At 53.5% G+C, this 24,180-nt stretch overlaps 1 protein-coding gene and 1 long non-coding RNA gene across 4 annotated transcripts; one reads left to right on the top strand and one right to left on the bottom strand.

Moving 5' to 3' along the window:
- BCL2L11 (BCL2 like 11) lies at positions 1-10,560 on the top strand. 2 transcript variants are annotated; one of them, XM_077176197.1, is made up of 4 exons: positions 1-114; positions 266-632; positions 5,041-5,153; positions 7,457-10,560. In XM_077176197.1, the coding sequence occupies exons 2-4, from the start codon at positions 275-277 to the stop codon at positions 7,511-7,513; spliced, it is 528 nt and encodes a 175-aa protein (XP_077032312.1). In that variant the 5' UTR covers positions 1-114; positions 266-274; the 3' UTR covers positions 7,514-10,560. The 2 variants fall into 2 exon arrangements, with proteins under 2 accessions (XP_077032312.1, XP_054485416.2); XM_054629441.2 differs by lacking the exon at positions 1-114 and having other exon boundaries at positions 152-632.
- LOC143693648 (uncharacterized) lies at positions 5,115-23,062 on the bottom strand. 2 transcript variants are annotated; one of them, XR_013181585.1, is made up of 4 exons: positions 22,951-23,062; positions 18,598-18,805; positions 5,653-6,025; positions 5,115-5,306 (listed from the first exon to the last, which is right to left on the bottom strand). It is a non-coding gene; the product is annotated as an uncharacterized LOC143693648 (long non-coding RNA). The 2 variants fall into 2 exon arrangements; XR_013181584.1 differs by having other exon boundaries at positions 5,115-6,025.
- Between the last annotated feature and the right edge of the window lie 1,118 nt (positions 23,063-24,180).

Genomic DNA, 24,180 nt, shown 5'->3' with positions numbered 1-24,180 from the left:
GGGGAGGCCGGGGCGGTGCTGGCTCTGTAAACACGGGGCGGAGCGGGGCCGGGGCCGCTCCCGCGCACACCCGAGCGCAGCCGCGGCCGGGGCCGCTCCAGCGGCGGCAGCACCGTGAGCGGGGCCGGGGGCGCGGGGCGGGGGCCCGGGCCGGGGCCGGGGCCGGGGCGGGGGCGCGCTCGGCAGAACAATGGGGCGGGCGGACGGGCGGGGGCCGGGCCGGCCTGGGCGCGCTCGGCCGCTCACCGCGCTCCGCTCCCCGCAGGCAGCCCCGATGGCCAAGCAGCCCCCCGAGGTGAAGGCGCGACGCGACGGCGAGGGCGGGCGGCTGCCGGCGGCGGAGGGGCCGGGCCCGGGCGCGCAGCTGCGCCCCGGCGCTCCCGCTGCCCTGCCCGGGGCTGGCCCGGTGTCCGCGGCCGCCGCGGCGCGGGGCCCGCCCGCCAGCCCCGGCCCCTTCGCCACCCGCTCGCCGCTCTTCATCTTCGTGCGGAGGTCGCCGCTGCTGCCGCGCTCCTCCAGCGGGTACTTCTCGTTCGAAGCCGAGCGCAGCCCCGCGCCCCTGAGCTGCGACAAGGCCACGCAGACCCCCAGCCCGCCCTGCCAGGCGCTCAGCCACTGCCTCAGCGCCATGGGTAAGCTCTGGGGCGCGGCTCTCCATCCTCCTCCTCCTCGTCGTCGTCGCCTCCCCTCCCCGCCGGGCTCGGCTGCCCTCGCTCCCCCTCCTCACCTGGCGTGGCTTTCCTCAGAGCAGAGTTGCTGTGGGGGCGTGCGAAGGTGTGAAAGTGAAGTGCCGGGGGAGATGTGTGGAGGGAGAATACGCTGGTCAGGGGTAGCTTGAAAGTGCTGGAGCGCTTTTCCGACCCTTCACCTGGCTTGGCTTTCCTCGCCTTCCCCTCCTCACCTGGCTTGGCTTTCCTCGCCTTCCCCTCCTCACCTGGCTTGGCTTTCCTCAGAAGCGTGGAAAACACGGATTCTCGTGGGGTGTGTGAAGGGCCGGGGTTTGTGTACAGGTGTGGATGAAGAGGAGAGGGGTGTGAAAAGCTGTGAGCGCACAGTGCCAGGGGGTTGTCGAGGGGTGCGTGAGGGGTCCTGTCCTTTGGCTTCCCTTGGAAGGATGGAGAACGCAGGTAGCCACGCCAGGCACCTGCAGCAGCACCTCCCGCATCCCACCCACCCCGTGGATTTTGGGAGCAGCCGTGCCGCGGGCGGGAGGCTCTCCCGGCGCTCTGGGATTTGTGGAAGCTGGCCGGGGCCGCGGGCAAACACAGCGCCGGGGAACTCCCGCGCGTCCAGCGCCGGGGTTTTTATTACTATGATGTTTATTCTTTTCCGGGCTCGGTCAGTCGCTGCCAGGGGAGGAGGGGACAAGGGTTGTTGAGTCCAGTTTTCTGCTCAGGGCTCGCTGTCCCAGGATGTTTTGCCAAGCAAGTGGCTCCTGGCTCGTGTGCCGCTGCCGGCTCTCCCATCGATCGGTGGCGGAGGTGCTGGGGTCATGCATCCCGAAATCCCGCCGGGAAGCGGCCCGGAGGCGGGCGGGGGCGTGTTTACGAGTGGCTTTGCCAGGTGAAGCCTCTCCAGCAGGGAAAACCTGCCCGCGGGAGCTTGCATGAGTGTCCAGCATTCCCCTCTCCTGATGAATTCCCTGGTGAATTGGAGGAAACCTTTGAACTTGCACCAGGGCACGGTGGGAGTGAGGCATGGGGATAACAAACAGCAGCTCCGAGCTTTTTTGGGATCTCAGCACCATCTTTTTTGGTTGGTGGTGTTTTTGCTCCCTCCTGGCTCTGGCTGCAGAGGCCTGGCTGTAACGTGCCCTTAGGATAGATTTTGTGACATTATTGCAGTAATTACAGCTTAATTCGTGTTTCACAACCTCGCCCTGGCATGGCCAGGCAGGGATGCTCCCGGAATTCCTCACTGGGAGTGCCAAGGCTTCAATTTCTTTTATCTGGGAAGAAATTGAAGTTTTCCCTGATTTTTTTTTTTTTTTCCCCAAATTCCTGTGCTCTCATCAGCTGTTTTATTGGAGCCTTTGCTCTGTGAGTGTTGCTAGGGGCATCATCCTAAACAACTATAAGCAAATGGAAAATCCTCAGTGCTGTTTAACTGGGACTCTTGGATACTCCTGAACGGATTAAGCTGGGAACGTGGAGCTACAGAGCTGTTTTATCCCCAGGCTGTGACTTCCCATGCAGCTCTCCTTGGGAAATATCCATGCCTTTGCCCTGCACACCTCCTCCTCAATCCCTGTGCCTTGGCAGTGTCCAGCTGGATGCGTGCCGTGGAGTTTTCCACATGGAAGCGGGTCAGTCCCTCGGGAAGGAAGCAAAGGAGATATTTTTGTTGTGCTTTTACCCACTGATTTTATCTGTTGTGAGCAGAGGCTCACGAGGTGGAGAGTTTCTCTCGGAAGCATAAGCAATAATAATAATAATTATTATTTTTATTAAAATAAACAGGCGTTTCCTGCGAGCAGAAAGAAGCGACGGATGCTCCCGGCCTCTCCCATGGGCAGTGGGGAACTGCTCCAAGGCTGCTCCAGCACGGCGAGCTCATGCTCTGCCTCAAAAGTCCCTCTCTAAATCTTGCAAAACCTTCCCCAAAGGTTTTGATGAGGGCAAATAAAGGTGGAGGCAGCCCTTGGGAATGCCCGGGGTTGTGTAAGGAAGAGCTGTTGGTGTAGAGGTTTTGGGAAGTGATGCTTTGGGCTGTGCCGCCTTTCTGACAGTTCAGGGGATGCATCCAGCTGCCTCCAAAGCTGTTTCTTTTGGGAAATGAGACAAAAGCAGCGAGGGGATGCTCTGGGATGAAAGGGAACAAGGGCTGCAGTGCCAGCCTGGAATGTGCAGGATGATGCTTTTGGGGGTGGGACGGAGAGGAGCAAGGGTGAGTTGATTTGTTTGTTCTGGGGAAGAGGTTGGCAGGGATGGGGAATTCCCAGCTGGGAGTGTAAGTCACCCAAGGCAAACTCACTCTTTCTGGAGGGGTTGGGTGACTCTGTTCGTGGTATTTCGTGTCTCTCCTTCATTTCCTTCCATCGGATTTTTGGTCTGAAGGCAACGTGTTTGTTTGCATGCGGATTTTGGGAATGTGGCTGGAGCAGGTGCTCTGGAAATGGGCTTTCCCAGTGCTGGTTTGATCCCAGTGTATATTCCTATGAGGAGAGAAGCAGTATAAACCTGTTGCTCTCAAAGGAGATTCCAAATAGTTGGGTTTAAGAGGAAAACCTTGAGCTGGGAATCTGCTGGTGATGTCCTGATGCTCTTGTTTTGGAGTCGCTGCTGTTTTCTCCCGGCTCTCCAAGATTTCCTTCGGTGAGGGGTTGGATACCTAACCCAGGAGCTGACGTTGCAATTTGGGCTTGGTTTCTTTGCCCTTCCGAGCCGGAACCGCAGCAATTCCATCCTGGAGCATCCCACGGGCCGGAGCCAGGCGTGGCTTCCCGGCGGTGCCGGTGCCCCGGGCTTGTCACCCTCGGTGGTGGCTCACGCTATGACTGTGTCCCCCCGCCCCCGAAAGCGCCCGTGACTGGTTTGGGGACCCGGTTATGACTGGCCCCTTTCGCTCGGCAGCGCCGCAGAAAGTCCTTTCTGAAAACCTCAGCCCGATTTCGCTCTCAGCCACCGAGCCCAGCCCGAGTCTCTGGGGCGGGAGGGAGGATGGCACGCCGGGGAAAGGATGGAGCGGCAGCAGCAGCGGCAGCGCGGCTCCCTCGCGTGGTTCTCCTCACGTCCCCGGCGCTCCTCGCCTCTTCCTGCCCGGGCTGGCCGCGTGTTTTTGTTTGCCCGGCCGGGCCGGGGTGGGATTTGGGAAGCGGCTCCGCCCCGGCCGGTCCCGCCTGGCTCCGGCGGGATCGCGAGCGCCGCGCGTGGCGCGCCCGGCGGCGGGAGGGAGGGGGCGGGCGGCGGGCGCTGCTACTACAGCGTGAAAACAAAACACATCCCCCGGCCAAGCGGCGCTGCTTGGCTCGGAAACGCATTTTCCAATCAGGTTGGAGCCAGGCTTTTATTTAATTTCTTTCTTTTTTTTTTTCTTTCTTTTTTTTTTTTTTTTTCCCTAACTGCCCTACTAATCCTTTGAATGTTTGGAAGATTGGAAGCTATTCCTGTTCCCTTGTGATTCCTCCGAAGCTGTCGTGCCAAAACACTGCTTTGTTTTGTGCAGTGTTTTTTGGTTTTTTTGGTTGTTTTATTTTTATTTTTTTTAGTTTGGTTTTTCTTTTTTTTTTCTTTTTTTTTCTTTTTTTTTTTTTTAATATTCCTCAAGGCTGCAGTTCCTGCTTGGATCCTGAACTTTAAGGAAGGGGGTATGAGGTGGTGCTGGGTATCATACATATGTCCTGTTTCTTTTTTTTTTTTTTTTTTTTTTTTCCCTGGCTATTTGCAGGATTTATCACATGTTTAATAACTTTTTAAGATGGAGCTCTAAATAATTCTGTATCCTGCAGTATAATAAACACATTAACTCTTTCTTTTCTCTTTCAAGCCAGCACTTGGATTTGCTGGAAGTGTGGTTTCTCCACACATAAATCCAACTGTGGCTTTCTCCTCCCTATGACAAACCCATTGGTTTTCCTTGTTGGGCACTTGAGGATGATTTGGGGAAGAAATGTGAAAATTGAATGAGGCAGAGGGTTTTTAAGGTTAGGGAAGGAGTTGCTGGTGAAGGAAAAAAAGTGGGAAGAGGAGGTTTGGTGAGGGAAGAAAATTGGAGAGTGGCATCTTGGCTCTTATCCCTGTTTAATAAGAGTGACCAAAGCTTGGAGATGCTCCCATGGACAGCTTACAATTAATAAATAAAAGCCTAATAGCAGTAATAATAATAATAATACAGAAATAACCAGGAACAAAAGCCTGTTCATTGTACGCAGCGAGCCCCCACATGAGCCCCTGCGGTTTAAGAGAGTTAAAATATAATAGTGATAAAAAACAGGAATAAAATGGCAAGAGCTGATGGGTTACTGGAGAGTTTTATGTAGTAAATTCTGTACAATTTGTTTTCCTTCCTGGGTTTCCAACTCTCCTGTTCCATGCCCCGCAGCTTCCCGGTGGCAGTCCCACTCTCCGGCCGAAGAGGTGCAGCCAGAGATCTGGATCGCGCAGGAGCTGCGGCGCATCGGCGACGAGTTCAATGCCTCCTATTGTCCACGCAGGGTAACTTTCCCCTCTTCACCTCCCGTTTCTCTCGAAGGGAAGGGCTGAATCATTTCTGGAAACTCTCTCTGCGGTGAGCATTTCGCTCACTCAGACGAGAAAAGGCTGCGCGGGCGGGGGGTGGCCTGGACCAGGCAAATCAGCGGCGGCGGCCTCAAATCAATGAAAAATAACCTTTAAGTCAATTGAAAATAACCTTGAAATCAGGGCTGGAAGCTTTAGGGCACCAGGTTTGTGCAGGGGTTTTGGGGCAGAGGTGTTGGGTGCGGCCTGGACCTGATGGTGACGAGGAAACTTTTAGAAAGGAAGAGGCAGGGAAAGTTTGGGGATTTTGGGGGATGCACTGCCTGGCACCATTACTTTTAGGGAAGCTTTCAGTGGGATTCCCAGCCCAGCTCCCAAATCCCAGCTGCTGCAAAGAAGAAACTTGGTCCTAGAACTTACTTCTCTTGCAAAGACTGTTTTGAAAGAGTTTTTATAAGCCCATGAACTCGCTCACCTTGGGGTGTTGCAACCCGAATCGATGCAGTAATGCCCCAGAGGAGCCCAATCCCAAGCCCAAGGCAGCCCAGCCCGGGGGTGAAGCAGGATGGGCTCGCCAGGATGAGCTGCTGCATGTCCCTGCTTGTGGGTTCTGCTCCATCCACTCGGGCTCGGCTGTGGGAAGAGGGGCCAGGAGCAGTTTTGGCGATGGAATGCTGGCTGCTGGATCCTTATCCATCCTCTTCAGCTCCCAAATAGCTCCTGCAGTGTGTCCTTGCTGCTCCCAGGGTTGGCTTTCCCACAAAATGGGGATCAGGCTGCTATGATCCTGCTTTTTCCACATCATCTCCAGCTGCTCCACTTTTCCCAAATGCCCTGGCAGTCCTGACCTGCGACAAAATGGTGATAAGCTGATACCCTAATCCAGAACTCAAAATCCAGAATGCGCATCTTCAGACCTCCCCCACCCAGGCTGATCCCTTGTGATGCAGAGTGGCTGCTTTTTGGGATGAAAGGGCATCTTTTCAATGAAAGGGAGGGAGCAGGCTGTCCAGAAAGCTGGAGGCACCTGGTAGCAGCAGGCAGATCCAGAGGAGCTGGAAGAAATGCAGAGTGCCCTGGAATATCCTGAGCTGGAAGTGACCCACAAGGATAATCCAAGTCCAAACTCCTTGCCCTGCACAGCCCCAGCAATCCCACCCTGTTCCTGAGAGCATTGTCCACATATTCCTTGAACTCTGGCAGCCTCGGGGCTGTGACCATTCCCTGGGGAGCCTGTTCAGTGCTACCCATCTCCCACCTCCTCCCTGCCTCCCGGAGCAGTGCCTTAAATTTGGAGCACTTTGTGAGGAGCAGGAACATCCTCCCAGCATTATCCTGGCTCCTTTGGTGCTGGGAATCTCTGGGCACATCCTGCTGCTCCCTACAACCCTACAACAACTATGTGGTGGATAAGGGGGTGAATTTAATGGGATTGGGGGTGTTTCCCAGGCAGCAGCAGGGTGAGGTGCAGGGAGCATCCCCCAGGGTCGCACGAGGCTGTTTCCAGTGCCAAGGCTGCAATTCCAACCCAGGGCTGGCCCAGGGCGAGGAGTGGAACACAGGGGACACGTCCTGCCTGCTCAGGTGACGCGAGCAGGGGACGTCATGCGTGACCCTAAAAACACTTTGTACCTGGTGCAGCCAGCATGTGACAAATTCTCACTCCCTGCACCCAAAACTGGGGAGGTTTCGGAGCATTTCAGGCACTGTGTAATTATCATCCCTGAGGCACTTGGTGGAAAAGGTCCCTTTTCCTTCTGGAAGCGTTCTGGCTGCTCCTGAGCTGCCTGGGCTCCGGAGGGGAGGGTGGAAGGGCTCGTGCCTGCCGGCCCTGCCTGGCTCTGAGGTTTGCCCTTTCAGCCTGAGGTTAGAAATGGGGAACTGCAGCAGTGCCAGAGCTGCACTCGCCGGGCAGGTCGGGGCTGTCGGACGGGTCCCGGCGCCTTCCCTGTCACGTTCCCCAGGGCGTGGCCTCCCCCCGGGACCGTTTCTCGGACAGGGAAATCGGGCAATTCATCATCCAGCCGCTCCTTGTCCCAACAAGGCTCCTGGGTCCCAGGCTTTTCCTGGAAGAGGGGGCATCCCCTGACTGCCGTCACAAGCCCCAGGCTCTGCTGGCTGCAGTGTTAAACACTTTGTGCCTCTGGAATATTTTCCAGGCATTCATATAGCATGGGGGGCTTCATGCTGGGAATTAAAGTCACCACTTCGTTTTGGTTTTTCTCCTTTTTTTTTTTCCTTTTTTTTGTTTTCCCCTCCCCTCTCTGGGAAACCCCCAGGTCATGATCTTGCGCCTGCTGCGTTACATCATCAGCCGCATCTGGAGGCTCCAGTGAGAGCGCCCGGCGCATCCCGAGCCACCAGGACTGAATTCCTCGCTGGGAAAGCCCGGGAAGGACGGACTCATGGATGGATGTGGGGCTCCCACCCTGCCTCTCTCACCCCCAGGACACGTGGCAGGATGAGGGTGGACATCCCATTCCGACTGCGGCGTTCTTATGGCAGAGTGGTGTTTACTTGGTGTTTCTCTCCACTCTTTTTATTAATTTTTTTGCCTTTTTTTTTTCCCCCAAAAGAGTCTCAGCGAAAATGTGGAATCATGTTTTGTCATCGTTCCTGGAATTCTGTGGCATGAGCCCATGGCAGGAATGAGGGAAACCTGAGCCAGCTGATGGGCAGAGCCCTCGGAGTTTGCCTTGCAGAGGCTCAGATTCCTCCCCTCTCCCTTTGCCTCTGGGGCGTTTGTCCCCAAAAAAGGCTGGAAAAAGGGCAGAGGGATTTAATATCAGCACTTCTTTTACCTGTAAATACCTAATGCTACCCCAAATCCAACTTCATTTGCATAATGCAAATCAGCCTATTTCCTGCTGACTGATTTTTTAATTTTTTTTTTTTTGCGTTTTGATATCTCTATTTTTTTGATCCACTCTGAATTTCAAGACTTTGCTGTCGAACTCCAGGGTCCAAACCATCACAACCAACCAACCAACCAAACCCCAAGCCACCAGGTTGCCTTTTTTTAAAGAAATTCTTTCTATAAAACGTGTGAAAACGCTTCTGTAGTGTCTGCTATCAGATGTGGGGGACTGAGTAATCCAGCAATAAACCGTTCCGGAGGCAGGGAGCAGCTCCCGGAGCGCCGCAGCCGGAGGCGACGGCAGCAGGACCTGTTGGGAGTCGTGGCTGTCAAAAGAGGTTTCCAAGATTGTGTTTTCCTGGGATCCTCTCCGTGTTTGGACGGGGATGAGCACCCAGATGCAGATGGAAGGATGCCAGCCCGACACGGATCTATCCAGGACATTCCAAGGGGATCTGACTGCTCTGTGTCCTCCCAGAGAAGTTCCCAGGTGCTCCATGTCCCAGGGCCTCTCCCCTTCCCTCCCTGGAGTCATGGATCCACGGGTATTCCCCTTCCCAGCAGATGTTTTTGGGGGATTGGCTGCTCCAGCCATCCCATATCTATGCACAAACATCCCCCTTCCCTCAGGCTGGTGCAGGTGCTCCCCAAAAGCTGCGGGGTTGTTTCCGGTCTCACCAGCAGCATAGGAAAAGAAAAGAAGGAAAACCCCATCCCAAGCCCCCCTTGGAGTGGTTCTTCCCACAGGGAGAAGCTGCTGAGTGCCATGGATGGTAATTAGTGTTAATTAATGATGGACAGACCCCAGTGGGACCTCTCTGCCTGGCGGGTCGGAGCGGGGCCTCCCCTCCTGCTCCTGGAGGATCATGGAGGTGGTTTTAACCTCGATTGCCAATTTTATTCCCTTTTTTTCCTTGGAAGTGCAAGGTGAGCAGCGGTTGCAGGAGCAGGGAGTGTTTTGGGAAGGGCATTTTGGAGCCCTTTGTGGGGAACCTTTGCACTGGTGGAGAGTGAGCGGTTCAAATAACGAGAGAGCTTGGCCAGGGCAGATCCTGCTCCTCATCCCTTGGGATTTACCTCTGGCTTTGGCTCACCGTGGCTGTGCTGCCCCAGTCAGCCCTACCAGCTGCCACCAGGGATTTCCCATGGAATTCCACTGGTAAAATTAGAATTAAAGGATAAAACTTGGCAGCAGGGGCGGGGAGACCCAGTGAGATGATTTTTCTTTTTTCCTCCCAGTTGAGTTCCATCATTGCTGGTGGATGAAATGGTGCTTTGGGATCTCCCAGCTTTGGGCATCCCAGAATGTGTCCCTTGGAGTACACCAAAGAATCACCAAAGAGCACTTTACCCTGTCCTCCCATGGAGACAAATTCATTTTAATGAAAAAAAAAAAAATTCAATATATTGGCAAAGTCTCCCAGGGCCTTCTCCACAGGAGGAGTTCCCAGCCAAAAATCATAGGAAAAGGAACCCTCAAAAAATAGGATTCCTGTGGCATTGTGAGGTTTAGTGAGAAAAAGCCCCCAAAAAAGCCTCAAAACAGAAGAATGATACAAAACAGGGATTTATGCTCCTTTCAGCCATGTTGGCTGCCTGCTCTGGGTCGTGTTTAAGTGTAGCCTGTGCTCTGTGTTGCACCAAAAGGATGAAGAGTTTTCCTTGGAAACCAGATTGATCCTGTTCTTGCTTCTCCTCTTTTGCACCAAACTGTAAATACTCAAATATTTATTAGAGTAGAGTACCGTATTATTTTCATCATCTGAGCCAAATATCTGTGTGCAATGTACTCCCTCTCCTTTCTCTCCTGTAAGTTTTGTACAGCTTAGAAATACTTTAAAAAAAAACTAAAAAAATTTTTAAAAAAAGTTCCTGTTTTTTTCCTACACTTTTTTAGAGTGGAATTGGTAAATACTGTAGGTCCTTTTTTTGTTTGTTTTTTTTTCTTGGTTTTTTCCTTGTGTAATTAATGCACTCTACTGTTTAATGCTGTAACTTGTAGAAATGTTGTATATTTATTTCCTGCTTATTTAAGTTCCTGTGAAGATTCGGTTTCCTCCCTGCCAGAAGTGTTGGATCCCCTTCCAAAGCCATCGTGGTGTGGATAACAAGATTTTAATCTTATTTTTCTCCAAGTGCCTAAGTCTCCACTTCCCAGGAGTGATTTAGGCACATCAAAGACTTCAGCATTAGTGAAATTCAGTGGGAATTTGGAATTTGGTTCCTCCACCCCCCGGGATTGCTCCAGCCAGGTTTTCCTGGAGCAGCCATCCCATGGGATCCCGTGAATCACTAAATCGTGTCGCAGGACCCAGCTAATGTAGCATTTTTGACTGCAATTTCCCTGCCTTCCTTGTGTTTTGCACTGATGAATTTTGGACAGGGTAATTGCCACTTTACTTGTGCAATACTGCTGTAAATAATTGCAAGAGCCTTGTTTTTTGGGGGTTGTTTTTTGGTTTTGTTTTTAAGAATCTTTTATGTTCTTTAATATGAGTTTTATATGAATAAAAACTTTCAACTATTTGTCCTGAGTGCTGGTTCTTTGTGGGGATTGAGGTTCTCCTGAGAAGAGGATATTTATGGCTTTATCACCAATTTTCCCCATTTTTCACCCATTCTCCCTCCAGACCTGGTGTTCCCCTCTCCATTTTGGTGTCCTGGAGCTCCAAGATACTTCAGGCCACCCAGAATGCAGCTCTTGAATGAATTTGCTTTATCAGGTGCTGCCCTGAGTGTATCCAACCCCAAAAGCTGCTCCAGCTGGGAGTTATCTGGGGATTCCTTGGAAGTTTTTTGCTTTTCCTCACATTTCTGTGGTCATGGACTCAAGCCCAGCTGCTGGGCACCTTCCATGCACTTCTTGTCCCCAGCTGGTTTTCACTGGCATTGAAGAAGTTTTGGGGGTTATTTTATACTGTATGTCTTGTTTTATTTTTATTTTTTTATTTAATGCATTTATTAACATTATTTTGATTTTGTTATGGAACATCACTATTTCTTCTCTTTTATTATTTCACATGGCAGTTTTTATTTTGCAGTTTTAAATCTGCTCCTAAAAATTCCCATCCCACCTTCCTTCTGCCTGGACCCTCCATCCCATTTGTCCCTCCAGCCCTTCCTATCCCTCAGGAAGGGATATTATTCCTCAGCACTCACCACGTGGAAGGGATTTAAAAACAACCCCACCAGGTCCTACTTGATAAACAACCTAAAAAAATTCTGGATTTTTTTTTTTTTGTTTTGTTCTTGAGTGTGTTTCAAATTACAGAAGTTCCTGAAAGGGAAGTTTATTGGTTTCAGGTGCTATTTTGGGGGCTTCTTTAACTCACAAAAAAAAGGTTTAATTGCCCAGCCGAGCCTGTGGCAGCTGCTGGCTCTGCTCTCCCGGTGCCTCTGCGCTCCTGTTGGGATTTGGGAGCTCATGGATGTGTCCAGGTGAGTTGTCACACCTGGGAGGTGGCCCTGCTGTGACTCAGGCTGGGAGGAGCTCACGCCCTGCCTGAACCCGGTGACCTCGGTGGCGCCGCGGGAGGGAAGCGCTGCCCCTCATTGGGATCTGCCCTCGGCACCAGGTGCCAGGCCCAGCCTGGCCAAGGCCAGCTCCAAGGGGGTCATGGCCACCTCAGAGGTGTTCCCAGCCTGGTTTGGCCAGGGCCAGGCTCAGCTTGGCCTCAGCCCACGCTGGACATGGCCAAATCCAAGGTGGTCACGGTCCGGGTTGGCCAAGGCCGAGTCCAAGGGCGTCATGGCCACCTTGGAGGTGTTCACATCCCAGTTTGGCCATGACCAGGCTCAGCTTACCCACAGCCCATGCTGGCCATGGCCAAACCCAGGTGGTCATGGTTTAGGTGGGCCAAGGCCAAGGTGCTCCTGGCCAAGACAAGGTGGTCGTGGCCTGTTGGTCGTGGCCAAGCCCAAAATGGTCACGGATCCACCAAACTCAGCTTGGCCTCAGCCCATGCTGGCCATGGCCAAATCCAAGGTGGTCGTGGTTTAGGTTGGCCAAGGCCAACTCCAAGGTGTTCCTGGCCAAGACAAAGGTGGTAGTGGCCTGTTGGTCATGGCCAAGCCCAAAATGGTCCACCAAACTCAGGTTGGCCTCAGCCCACACTGGACATGGCCAAATCCAAGGTGGTCACGGTCCAGGTTGGCCAAGACTGAGTCCAAGGGGTTCATGGCCACCTTGGAGGTGTTCCCAGCCCAGCTTGGCCATGGCCAGGCTCAGCTTGGCCTCAGCCCACGCTGGACATGGCCAAATCCAAGGAGGTCACGGTTTAGGTTGGCCAAGGCAAACTCCAAGATGTTCCTGGCCCAAACAAGGTGGTTGTGGCCTGTTGGTCGTGGCCAAGCCCAAAGTGGTCACGGGTCCACCAAACTCAGCTTGGCCTCAGCCACGCTGGCCACGGCTCAGGCCCACCAAAGCCACATCACCAGCCAGGCCCTTTCCATGCTCTTAAATTCTAGGAGCTCATAAAACCCCCCACACAATTGTTTTAAGGATGACAAATGGCCGTTATTCCTTGAAAAGGAGCAAACTCCCAGATTTTATAAATGGAAAGAGCCACAGCTCCCTGTGTCCGTCAGAGCTGGACACTCGTGGCTGCCATGTGCTCATGCTGTTGGGGACACACAAAACTGGGACATTCCTGCACTCCCACACCCCTGCTGGCCTCAGGAATGCCGAGCAACCCAAGCTGAGGATGATTCCAGTCATCCAGAGCCACGGGAGCGACACCAGTCTCTCCCCACACACAGAAATAAATAGAAATTTTTTTTTCCAATGACTCGCCACTGACCTTTCAAACACCTGTGCAGCCTAAACCAGCTAAAAATACCCCCCGAGCTTTGCATTTGATTTTCATATTGCAACAAAGCTCACTCTTTCCAGCGGCTTTTCTGCCTTTCTGGCAGCTCCTTGGATGCTCAACCTCTCCTAGGGTAACACCCGGCGCAGACAGAGATGGGAACTATTGGATACCAGGGAGGTCCCTAAAAGCAATAAAAAGATGCTAAAAGTGTTCTAGCAGGGTTTTTATAGGGTGTAAGACAAGCTCAGGGATGGCTGGACCAAGGGGACCTTCCTGCTGCCCTTCCTGAGCATCCCAAACCTCTTTTCTGTGGAATTTTGAAAAATTAAACCCTGCAACCCAAGGAAAGGCAGACAATGAGGTTACCCCTGATGGAGACACTGCTGTTCCAACAAAAGCTGGTCCTGTGGAGCTCAGGGGGCCTCACACAGCCCTTGTGGGGATACAGGGCCTGTTCTTCCTGGATTTGATGGATTTCTCCTGGCTGGGTTTGTGACAGGCTCCTCCATCCCTTTTCCCAGGAGCACACACAGGTATCCAGTGCTTCCCGGCCTGGCAGGCTGCTCATTAACCCACACCTCAATTATGGGCAGAGCGGGCTGAGCCAACCCTGTTTTGACAATCCCACACTTCTCCTGGCTGGTAATTAATGAAAATCAGGCTGGAAGATGGCACAGAGGCCATTCCCTAAGGATGGAAGGGATGGTGAGTGCTGCAGCTCTGCCTGTCCACATCCTCACACCACGTGTGACCCCACGCTGAAAAAGTCAGGATTTTCAGAAATCCTTCTGGTTCTCACACAAATAATCCCCCTGAGATTTGAGGGGAGAGCCGTGGGATGCCCTCAGCCCACATTCCAATGCCTATCCCTCCTGGAGCCACCAGAGTCCCCCTGCCAGCCAGGGGCAGAGGGGACAGTCACACGCGCCTGCTATTACCATTCAAATGACTTATTGGCAGAAATGGGTTTAAAAATAGGGGTTTTATGATAAACAAGGTAACCTCATACAGGAAGTGAGCTGCAAATACTAAAACATGTTGTACAAAGGTGGTAGAGAACAGAGCTGCCCCACAGAACCGAAAAAACAACAACAAAACCCAAGCCCTGCAAGGGGGGAGTCCAACATTTTCTTGGGGTTTTTTTAAAATATGTTTTTTGAAGGAGGGAAAAGGGGTGAACTGAGGGGAGAAAAGGGCTGGGGACTGAGATAATTTCTCCTCCCCACATGGCCCTGAAATAAAGGTGATGCCAAGGCAGCTCCGCGATGCGAGCCCCGAGTCTGAGTGTGCCGGGACTTCAAAAAGTGTCGGGTGCTGCTGCTGCTGCAAAGGTTAAGAAGTTTTCCTCCCGAAACCCCAAGTGTGGGCTGTGAAAGAACATGGTAATGAAGAAAAATTTCCCCAGGGCTGCTCTTTGATTATCACCAAAGCCATCGAGTTTCAGTTTGAGTGATTTGTATTTATTTATAAAAACAAAGACGAAATAAGTAGAACGAAAACAAAAACCTCATCCTAATTTCTGAGCTGGAGCCTGATTTATTCGAGCAGAGACATTCAGGTAGAGCAGCCTGGGTTGAGAAAATGAGCTGAGTTACCCACGTGCTGCAGGGCACATTTTGAAGGTTAAAAAATGCCATAAACCTCCCCCAAAATGCATCCAACCACCCTCACCAGTGCCAAAATGCCGATTTGCGAGTCCCTGGGCTGGGCAGGAGCTCCGGCCATGGGGTTCAACCCTGGTTTGATGCCGGAGCATCTTAATTCAAGTGAGAGAACAAAAGACATTTCTCTTTTCATGTGTTTTCACTTCCATCGTGAGAGAGCTGGTTAAAAAAACACACAAAAAAGCCCTTCAGTGGTCTCTCAGCCTCCACCGTGTTGTTTTTCTACCTATTTTCTGTTGTTGGCTTTTGTTATCAGTCTCATCTGCAATTTGTGGCCGATTCTGACATGTTTCAGGCAGACAACGTGTTCCCAAAACTGCTTGCAGTACAGTGGCGAGGACAGGCGCAGCAGAACCACAGCACAACGAGAAAAAGGGCAGATTTAACCCCAAAATCAGCGTTTGCCCAAATCTGTGTCCCCCAGGCAGGGACGAGCCCCAGGGCAGTGCTGGGTGACACCAAACCAGCCCCTGCCCACCCCCTCAGTTTAATAGGAATTAATTCCATTCCCCCTCGCAGCAGAAGCCAAACTCAGCCCTGCGTGACACACTGGATTCTTCCTGATCCCAAACAGCGTTTCCCAGCATTTTCCCACCCGTGGGCACAACCCCATCCCAAATACCCCCAAATATCCCAAACACCCCGGGGCGAGCCCGGGTTTTGGCAGCAGAGCGTGGATTAAATCAGTGGGGCTGTGAATTACCACCGAAAGCCAACGCCGCCGACCTCGCAGCCCTTCAACATTAATAGCGAAACCAAAAAGCAAATTAATACCGCAGGAGCAAGCGGGAATTTGGCAATTTGGCTGAAATTCAAGCAGAGTCACCCCGGTGCACGCCACGCTCGGTGTGGGAGGCGATGCTGGCTGCCAGAACCAGCAGCTCGGGAGGAGCAGAGGGGATAACCCGAGGGTTTTTTGGGGAGCTGGGGCTGCAGGGGAAGGCTCGGGGCTGTCCCCCCGCAGGGCCGGGCTCGGGGATGCCGCAGCAGCCGCGGCTCCCCGGGCGCGCCGCCGAGGGAAGCGCCGCGCCGAGCGGCCCCTGCCTGGGCACGGAGAAAACCAATTTCGGGCTTTTTCAGGGCAAGGGGCGGCTCGGCTCGGGCTGCCCGGCCGGGGAAGGGCTGAGCCATTGTGAAACGCCGCTCCTTTTCCTGAGGCTGCGGCTGCCGGCGGGAGGGAGCCCGGGGGATCCCGGGCAGCGGCTCCAAACGGATTCCCGGAGCCGGGACACCCCCGGCCGCCCGCCCCGCCAGCCAAGCACGGCACAATTTCGGGCTCCCCCGAGCGGGGAGCAGCAGCCAGCAGCTCCCTCAGGAAGGGCTGCCTCCAGCCCACAAACCCCTCCAGCCCCACATCTCCCCATTCGGGTAACTGGGAATGGGGGGGGTCGCACCGCCCTGATCCTCCCATCCCGATCCCCCCCGGCTTCCACCGGGCACCGATCCACGCCATCGGCTCGGCCGGGAAAACGCTAAAATACAGAATTTCAAGTCAATGTCTCAGGGCTCTCCCAAAGCTCTCTCCACTTCCTGTGACAAAACAAAACACGCTTCGTTTGAAACTTATTCTTCCTCTATTTAGTGCCGAGAAACGATGACCAAAAGCGCCCTCAAAACCCTCCCGGGATGCTGCTCCCTTTCCCGAGCCACCCACAGCCCAGGCAGAGCACGGAGGGGGCTGGGGCAGCCTCAGCAAGGCGCGGAATCTTTCATTTCAAACGATTTCATTTCAAATCTCGAGCTGGGCTGAATTTCCACGTCGCTATTTTCGTCTCGAGTCAAACGCTCCCCCTCCTTCCCCCCTCCTTCCCCACGTCACTGATCTCAGACCTGAGCCAAAGGTGGCAAAAGGAGGGGACAGGGGAGAAATCTGGGGGTTGGCTCATCCACTTCCCTGCGCCGGGGTCAAACAGGCTGGGAATATTTGCAGAGAAGGAAAATCGAGGCAAATCTGCTTGCTTTGACTCGTGTGGGGAGAGTGGAGCACTGAGAGCCCCCCAAATCCTCAGGCTTTTCCCACTCCGTTCACCACGGGTGAAGAAAACAGATTTTTTGGGAAATTCAGCACCAGGAATTGGACTTTGATAATCCTTGTATGTCCATTTCAACTCGGGATATTCTATCAGTCACATTTCCAGCACTTCTGGGCTGCCCTCCTGCCAACACTGCTCCCTGAGCATCCCTTGGGCAGCTGAATGGGAAAATAAGGGAGAAAAGGGAATTTGTGGCTGATCTGATTTTGCTCCATCGTAATTTTTCAGTGGATGCTTGAGGGGGATCCCTCTGACCTGAGGGGGAATGGGTTTTATCCTGGGAAAAAGGTAACAGTTGGCTTAAAAATGTCCCACCCAGAAAATCGTACAGGATTTCCCCAGGGGCTGGGAAAATGCCTCTGAGATTTAAGCTGAAAAATTCAATATCATATCAAGAAACCCAGCTGGAAAATCAAACAGGCCTTTCCCAGAGACTGGGATTTGCCTCTAGGAATTAATCTGGAAAATTCAATACCCAGAAACCCACCTGCCATGATTCTCTCAGCAGTAGCCATTAAATCTGTGGGTGCTTCCATTTATTCCCAATCCTTGAATTTATTCCCAATCCTTGCATTTACTCCCAATGCTTCCATTTATTCCCAATCCTTTCCCATTATAAAAACAATCATTTTTTTACCTTTTTTTTTTTTAATTAACTCCACACTTGGCTTAATTTATACCATTAAGGACATAATTGCTATTATATGAATTATATTATTTTAATTATATTTATCACATTACATTAATTCTATCTCTTCTATCACACTCTGTTATTAAATTTAATTTAATAGATATATTTTAATATATTTTAACTTTATTTAAGAAACAAATATTTTGATGCATTAATAACCATATTATTCAATAAACATACAAACATGTGAGAATACATTTAATAATTTTATTTGAACAGAAATAAATGTCTTTGTATGCAATATGTAAATATATAAAAATAAATTCACGTATAAATAGAAATATATTTACATAAATTCAATTTTTATATGAATATACAAATATAGGATTTATTTAAATATAAAAAGCAGGGGAATGTTGGGAGCTGCTGGATTTTAATTAATTGCCCTGATAGATTTTAATTAATTGCCTTGCTGGATTTTAATTGCCTTTCCTGACTTAAATTCCCCTCCCTGATTTTAATGCCATGGAAAAGTGTGGAAGAGCTCCGAGAACCTGGGAAGGGGCACCTTCATGCCAGGACTTGGTCCCAAAAATTTGGCAAATATATTCAAAAGAAAATAAATCCCAAACATCTGGAAAGCCCCAAATCCCTAAAACATAGCCTGGGTGCCCTTGGAATCACAACACCACAGGAATGGGCTCCAGAGGGACCTGGCTTGGACCTGGGTGCTGGGATGGACATGGCAAAATCCCTGTATGGGATTCCTGGGAATTCCCAGCGGGGGAAAAGATCAGCTGCCCAAAAGTCCTGGAAATGGGCACAGGGAGAGGAGCAGCTGGGAGATGAGGAACCCCAGTATCCACACCGGCACCACCAGGACCAGCAGTAAAACCAGAACCAGCAGCACCAGCACCACAGCACCAGCATCACCAGTATAACCAGAACCAGCAAACCCAGGGAAACCAGAACCAGCAGCAAACCCAGGAAAACCAGAACCAGCAGCAAACCCAGTACAACCAGAACCAGCCCCAGCAAACCCCGCAGCCCCCACAGAACCAGCCCTGGCAGCCACCCAGTCACTGCTGACTCATTTTCAGCCGGAGCCTCCCGGCGCTGCTGCTCCGTGGGGTTTTCCCTTCCTCCTCTGCCACCAAATTACCCAACCCCCCCATGACGTGGGGCTGCAGTTCCAGGAACTGCTCAGCCCCCCACAGCCCAGTTTCCAGCCCAGGAGCCGAGCTGGTGCTGCTGGAAGTGCTGGTGGCACCCACAGCCTCGCTCCAGCAGCGGGATGCGGATCAGGCGCCCGGGATTCCCAGGCTGGGCCTCTCAGCTCGGTACTCTGCACCCCAAAAACTCATCCCAAAGCCACTCCCTGCCCTTCCCACAGAGACACTCATCCATCCCATGGAGGCACTCACCAGATCCACGGCTCCTTCCCCACATCCTCTGGAGCGTCTGAGACAGGAAGAGGGAACATCCAGAACTGGGTATGTTTTCATGGGAGTGGGTGGAAAAATCCCAGAGTGCTGACTGCACTTGTTTCCCACCATTAAATAATTGGGAAGGGGACAAGATCCCCCTTTCCAGTCTTAATCCCAGCAGGACAGCCATGCTTCTGCTGATTCCCTGGAGAAAAGTAAGGAAAAAAGGCTTTTTTTTAGTTTATGCTGCTCCAAAAACCTCCACTGCTTCTTCTGTTCCAGAAAGAGGGAATCACCTATGGAGGAAGCAGCACTGGGAATGCTGGAAGCAGGAGAAGAGCAGGATTTCTGCCCCTTGGCTCCCAGGTTTATGCCGGTGGGTTTTGGGCTGCAGGGTGGGAATGATCCCTGGCTTTGTGCCCCTGGGATCACAGGCAGGATGCTCCACCACAGGGATTCATCCCTGTGCTTCCCACACTTCTCCTTCCACAGCCATTTGATGGCAAGGGGTGAGGATCAGCTTCCCTGGAAAAGCCCAGCCCCATCCAGCACATGCTGGAATGTCATGAAGGGTTTGATATTGAGGATTAATGGGAATGATGGGGGGATGTTGGGATGAGAGCAGAAACCTTGGCTCCAGCCTCCTTCCCTGGGCTGCAGGAATTGTGCAGGCAGAGCAAAGGACAGATAAAAAATCCATCAGCCAGGGAAAACTGTAAGAATTCCACTAATTTCAGTCTCACTTTCCCTCTGCTCAGAGCCCCCACCTTCCCAAGCACAGGAGCATCCCCTGGAGCAAATTCCCCACACCCCAGTTCCCGAAGCCACCCATGGGATCCCTCCATGGATCCCAGAGCAGACCAGATCCATGCCCCATCCTACCTGGCCTCTCCTCGGTGCAGCTCCCAGCCCGGGATGTGCCGAGGGCTTTTATGGCCCTGTCCCTCCCGCCAGGATGTGGGGAAGGAGATTTTCCCATGGCCCAGGGGCTCTCCCACTTGCCCCATCGGGAGAGGATCAGGGAGTTTTTTCTCATCAGAAAGAGCTTTTGCTGGGAAAGGTCTCGTTTCCCAGGGCCTGGAGCCAAATCCATGGGGACTGTTGGCTGAGGAGCTTGGGAAGGGGATGAGACGTCCCAGAACAGGAGCGGGAGGCTCTTTCACCCAGGGAATGCATCCCTGAGCTCTCAGGCACCTTGGATATTCTTCCAGCCTGGAAAACCCCATTTTACCCCCATTCCCATCTAACAGAAGCCGTGACCTCCCAGCAAATCCCCCAGGAAAGGCTCTGGCTGCACGTGAGGGATGGAAACCATCCCCATTCCCCAGGGAACAGTTCCGGAGATGCTCACCCCACTCCAAGCCCTTTCCCTCCCAGCTAAGGGACCTTTTCCCTCTCTCCTGCAGCACGGGGGTGGCTGTCACCCTGCTGCTGTCCCCACTTTGGGTTTTTCCCACCACATTTCTGTTCCACGTGCTCTGGAGCTGCTGTACTTCGGGAAAACAACGCACCCCATGGTCAGCTTGGGGCAGGCCCGTGCTCCTGGGTCCAGCTGGAGTTTGGAGATGACTCAGGGGCACAAGCAGCCCTGAGAGCAGTGACACAGCAGGGAGGGGGAGCCCCGGGGGCTGGCAGAGGGAAGGGGGAGCTCTGGGAACCTTTAATCAGCCTTTTCCCAATCCACACTAATCACACTCGGATTTATGGCACCGGAGAGGCAGCTGGGATGCAGAGGGGTTTGGCACTGAGTGCTCCATGGCTATGCTATGGTCCAGCTGAGCATTCCAACCTCAATCCCTGTCTTCAGGACCTGCTGGAAGGGCTTTAACCCTTCCAGCACCATCACCGCAGTGCAAGGACAAACCCAGCAGTGCCTGAGGGAGCTGACATGGGACGAGCGATAGCCTGGCTCAGCTGAAGGAGGAAAACCACCCAAAACCATCCCCTTTTGTCCTCATCTGTGGCTTTCACCCATTTCCCATCCAGCTCCCTCGCCCGAGACTCCAGGGATCACAAACCTCCAAATGAACCCAGGAACTGTGGAATTTCGGAGGCGTTGGAGCACCACACTGGCTACAGTGGCACCAAATGCTTGGCTACTCCCCCCAAAAAACTGGGAGATGGATGGTCCTCTTTGTCCAGTGCTTCCCACCAACATCCCTGGAGCTCCTCCCAGCGCAGCACAAGCTGGTGGGAAATGCCCTTCCTGGAAGAAATAACATCACGAGCATCCTCTGGGAAGGAGGAACATGAGGATTGGGAGTATTTTCCACTGTGGTGGGAAAACACTCAGCCTGCTCCCTTTCCACTTTTTATTCCCCCCAATATTGCAACTAAACAGGAAAATGTCCTGGCAGTCATTAGCATCTCCCTGGAAAATGCCAGCCCAGCTTCCAGATCCAACTCTCCAGAAACGCCCCGGAGTGGCTGCAAGCTCTAGGGAATGCCAGAATCATCATCAAAAATCCCATTTTCCTTCTAAAAAACAGCGTGTGGAAACTGCTCCTGCTGGATATTCCCAGTGGGATGGAATATCTGCTGCAGGAGGCAGATCCCAAAAGAATCATGTCACACCACTGCCTGCACCACCCGTGGGGTTCAGCCACATCCACCTGGGCAGCACAGCACCCCAAAGTATCCCTCGGGATAGCTGGAATCCCACGGGATCCGGCTGCTTTGCCGGGCATGCCGGCACCTGCCATCCCGCAGAGCGAACAAACAAGTTGCTAAGTCACAGCAAAACCATGAAAGCAAAACCACAGAGCCCCAAAGCGCCTCTGAGTCACTCCCCGGCCGCCGCCACGGCCCCACAGCCCTCCCAAAATTCGCCGCCACCTGCAGCTGCTGATCCGTGCTCCAAAGGGCTGCTCCAGAGGTGCTGGGAAGCGTTTCCCGGCAGGGAAAGCCTCTCTGAGTGCGCACAGGATGGATGGAGGAGCCGAGGTGATGCCCAGACCAACCTGGCAGCCCCCACTCATCCCTTTTTTCCCGTAACCTCACCTGGATTTTTTATTTTGGTTGTTATTGGACGATGCCAAACGCTGGCGGGGACGGGGAAGGAACGGAGCCCCGGGCAGAGAGCGCTCCCGGGATTAGTCACCGGCGGCTGCAGCGCTGCTGACATGAGTCACGGAGGTTTGGCCGCCCAGTAAACCCGGGATTTTCGGGTTCCCGGCTCCGGGGTTGTCCTGGGGACACCTTTCGGTAAGCGGTGCCCCGCTCTCGCAGCCGCCTCCCGGCGCCGCTGCTTTGCCGTGGGATTCCGCAGCGGCTGGAGCGGCGGGAGCGGTCCCAAATGACCGCGTCCCGTTCGTGCCTGAGGTGGGAATTGCGATGGAGTTGTGGGATGCGGGCGGGTGACAGCGGGGCCGGTGGCCCCGGTGGCGATGCCGACAGAGGTCACTGTTGCCGAAAAGTTGCGAGCCCCAGCCAAAAAAAACCCCGAAGGGAACTCGGTGGGGAAGGCGGCGATGGGGCCGGGCTGGAACGGACAGCGCGTCCCAGCTGTGGGACCTTCCCGGGAATGCTGCACCGGGAAAAGCACCGCGATCCATGGGATGGGATGAGCTGGAGGAGCCGCGCTCTGCCCGCAGCCACCGCGGGACACCCCTGGACTAAAGAAGGATCAGGAGGATAATTCCCCCCTGGAGAGGGAATGTGCTGCCGCTGGATGATCCCGAGGGCGAAAGCGGAGCCAGAGCAGGAGAAGGAGGGAGCCCGGGGATGCGGAGCCCCTGGCAGAGTCCCTCAGCTCCGGGACAGCCCACGGGACACACAGGGAACCGCAGTTTGGGATGTACCGGGTGGCGGGAGAGGCAGGAGGGGAACTCGCTGCTCCCTTCCCCTGCCCAAATCCCAAAGGAGAGCACAGAACGGCGGGAGAGGGCGGCACAAAATGCCCCAAAAAGGTGACTAAGCACTGTGGGGGCAGCATGACGCCAGCGGAGCCCGGCCTCCGCTCCCAGCTGTGCCATTATCAACGGTACCAGGGAATGACTGGGGTGGGAATGTTCCATAAAGCCCATCCCGTTCCACCCCTTGCCATGGGCAGCGCCACCTTCCCCTCGCCGAGGTTGCTCCAAGCCCCGTCCAACCTGGCCTGGGACACTTCCAGGGATGGGGAATGGAGTTACCCGGGCGCAGGAGAACCTCCACATCCCACCTCCCCCTTCTCCGTGCCCGAGCAGCGCTGCTTCCCTCCCTAAATTCCTCCCAGCCCCACACCGCCTCCAGCAGATCCCTGCGGGGCGATGCACCCCGCGCCAAATCCCAAACCTTCCCGCTGCTTCCACGGGGTGTCTTTTTATCCCCCGCAATTCCCGGCAGCAGGCGAAGGGAGCAGCGCCTTACCGTGGGCGGTGTGCCCGGGCCGCCCCCGTGCCGGGGGTTCCCGGTGTTCCCGGTGTTCCCAGGCGGAGCCGGGAAGCGCCGCGGCGGGGCCGTAACGGGCGCGGGCGGCCCGGGCGCGCTGTGCCCCGATCATTGGTCCAGCTCACGGCAGCCGCTGCTTTCAAATTCTGCTCGGAAGGAAACAGGAAGCCCCAGAGCTCCTCGCCAGAGCCTCCCGCGCCCACCCCCGCCCACGAGCTCGCCTCCCTGGCCAAACGCTGGGAATGGGGCTTTTCCCGCATCCGGCGGAAACCGGGAGCATCCCGAGGCCGAGGTCCCGGCAGGGAGGTGCTGGAGATGCTGGGCTTTGTGTTGCTCGTCATTTTTCATCGTATCCGTGGTGAAATGAGTCGTCGCCTTTCAGCTTGCCCGGCCACAAGGCAGCATCACCCTGGGAACGCGGGATAAACCCTGTGGATCCATCGGGACAGTCAGAGGGTTTAGGACACCTCCAGGTTTCTCAGCTTTCCACCCCAAATCCAGCGTTTGGATTTTCGGCTCTTTGTCCAGCTGAGATAAACCCGGAGGTTCATTCTGGGGCTGGGGTAGAGGCTTGAGGAGGCAAAAAAAGTACCTGTCCTTGGAAAAGTCGTGGGGAATTTAATTCCCCATCCCTGGAAGTGTTTGAGGCCGGTGTTGGATGGGGCTTTAAGGAAGGTGTCCCTGCTCCTGGTCTTTAAGGTCCTTTCCAACCCAAACCATTCCAGGATGCCATGAAAGCCCAGTGTCATTCCCTCTGGAAAATCAGCACTTCATGCTTCCCATTTCCTCCGTTTAAAAGGAACTTCCCTAAGCTGCACCCAATTCCTAGGGGAAGGAACATCCAGGATTGCCCCATGAGACCTCCTGGCTCCTCTGATTTCCCATCTGCTCATGGGTTCATTGAATTCACATAAGGAAGGTGCTTGTGGAGGAGGTGTGATAAATTAATTAAACTGTTTTTATTAAATTAGAGAAGTTTCTGAACAGCTTAAAAAAAAAAAAAGGGATGAGGGTTGGAATTTGGCACAGGCTCTGCCTCCTTCAGGACACTTCAAGCAATCAGAAAACCTCAGTTAATACACAATAAATTTGTTTTTATAAGAATCAGGTTTGCATCATTTTCCTGCTTTTGCTCTCTTTTTAATCACTTGGTTGTCCTCCTCCCTCCATTTGACCCTTTGCAAAATCCTTGAGGATTTGGGAAAAAAC

Source organism: Agelaius phoeniceus, chromosome 3, assembly GCF_051311805.1.
Source record: "Agelaius phoeniceus isolate bAgePho1 chromosome 3, bAgePho1.hap1, whole genome shotgun sequence".
NCBI classification, from domain to species: Eukaryota; Metazoa; Chordata; class Aves; order Passeriformes; family Icteridae; genus Agelaius; species Agelaius phoeniceus.
The sequence above is the reverse complement of the archived record's forward strand: the minus strand, read 5'-3'. Positions and strand labels throughout refer to the sequence as shown.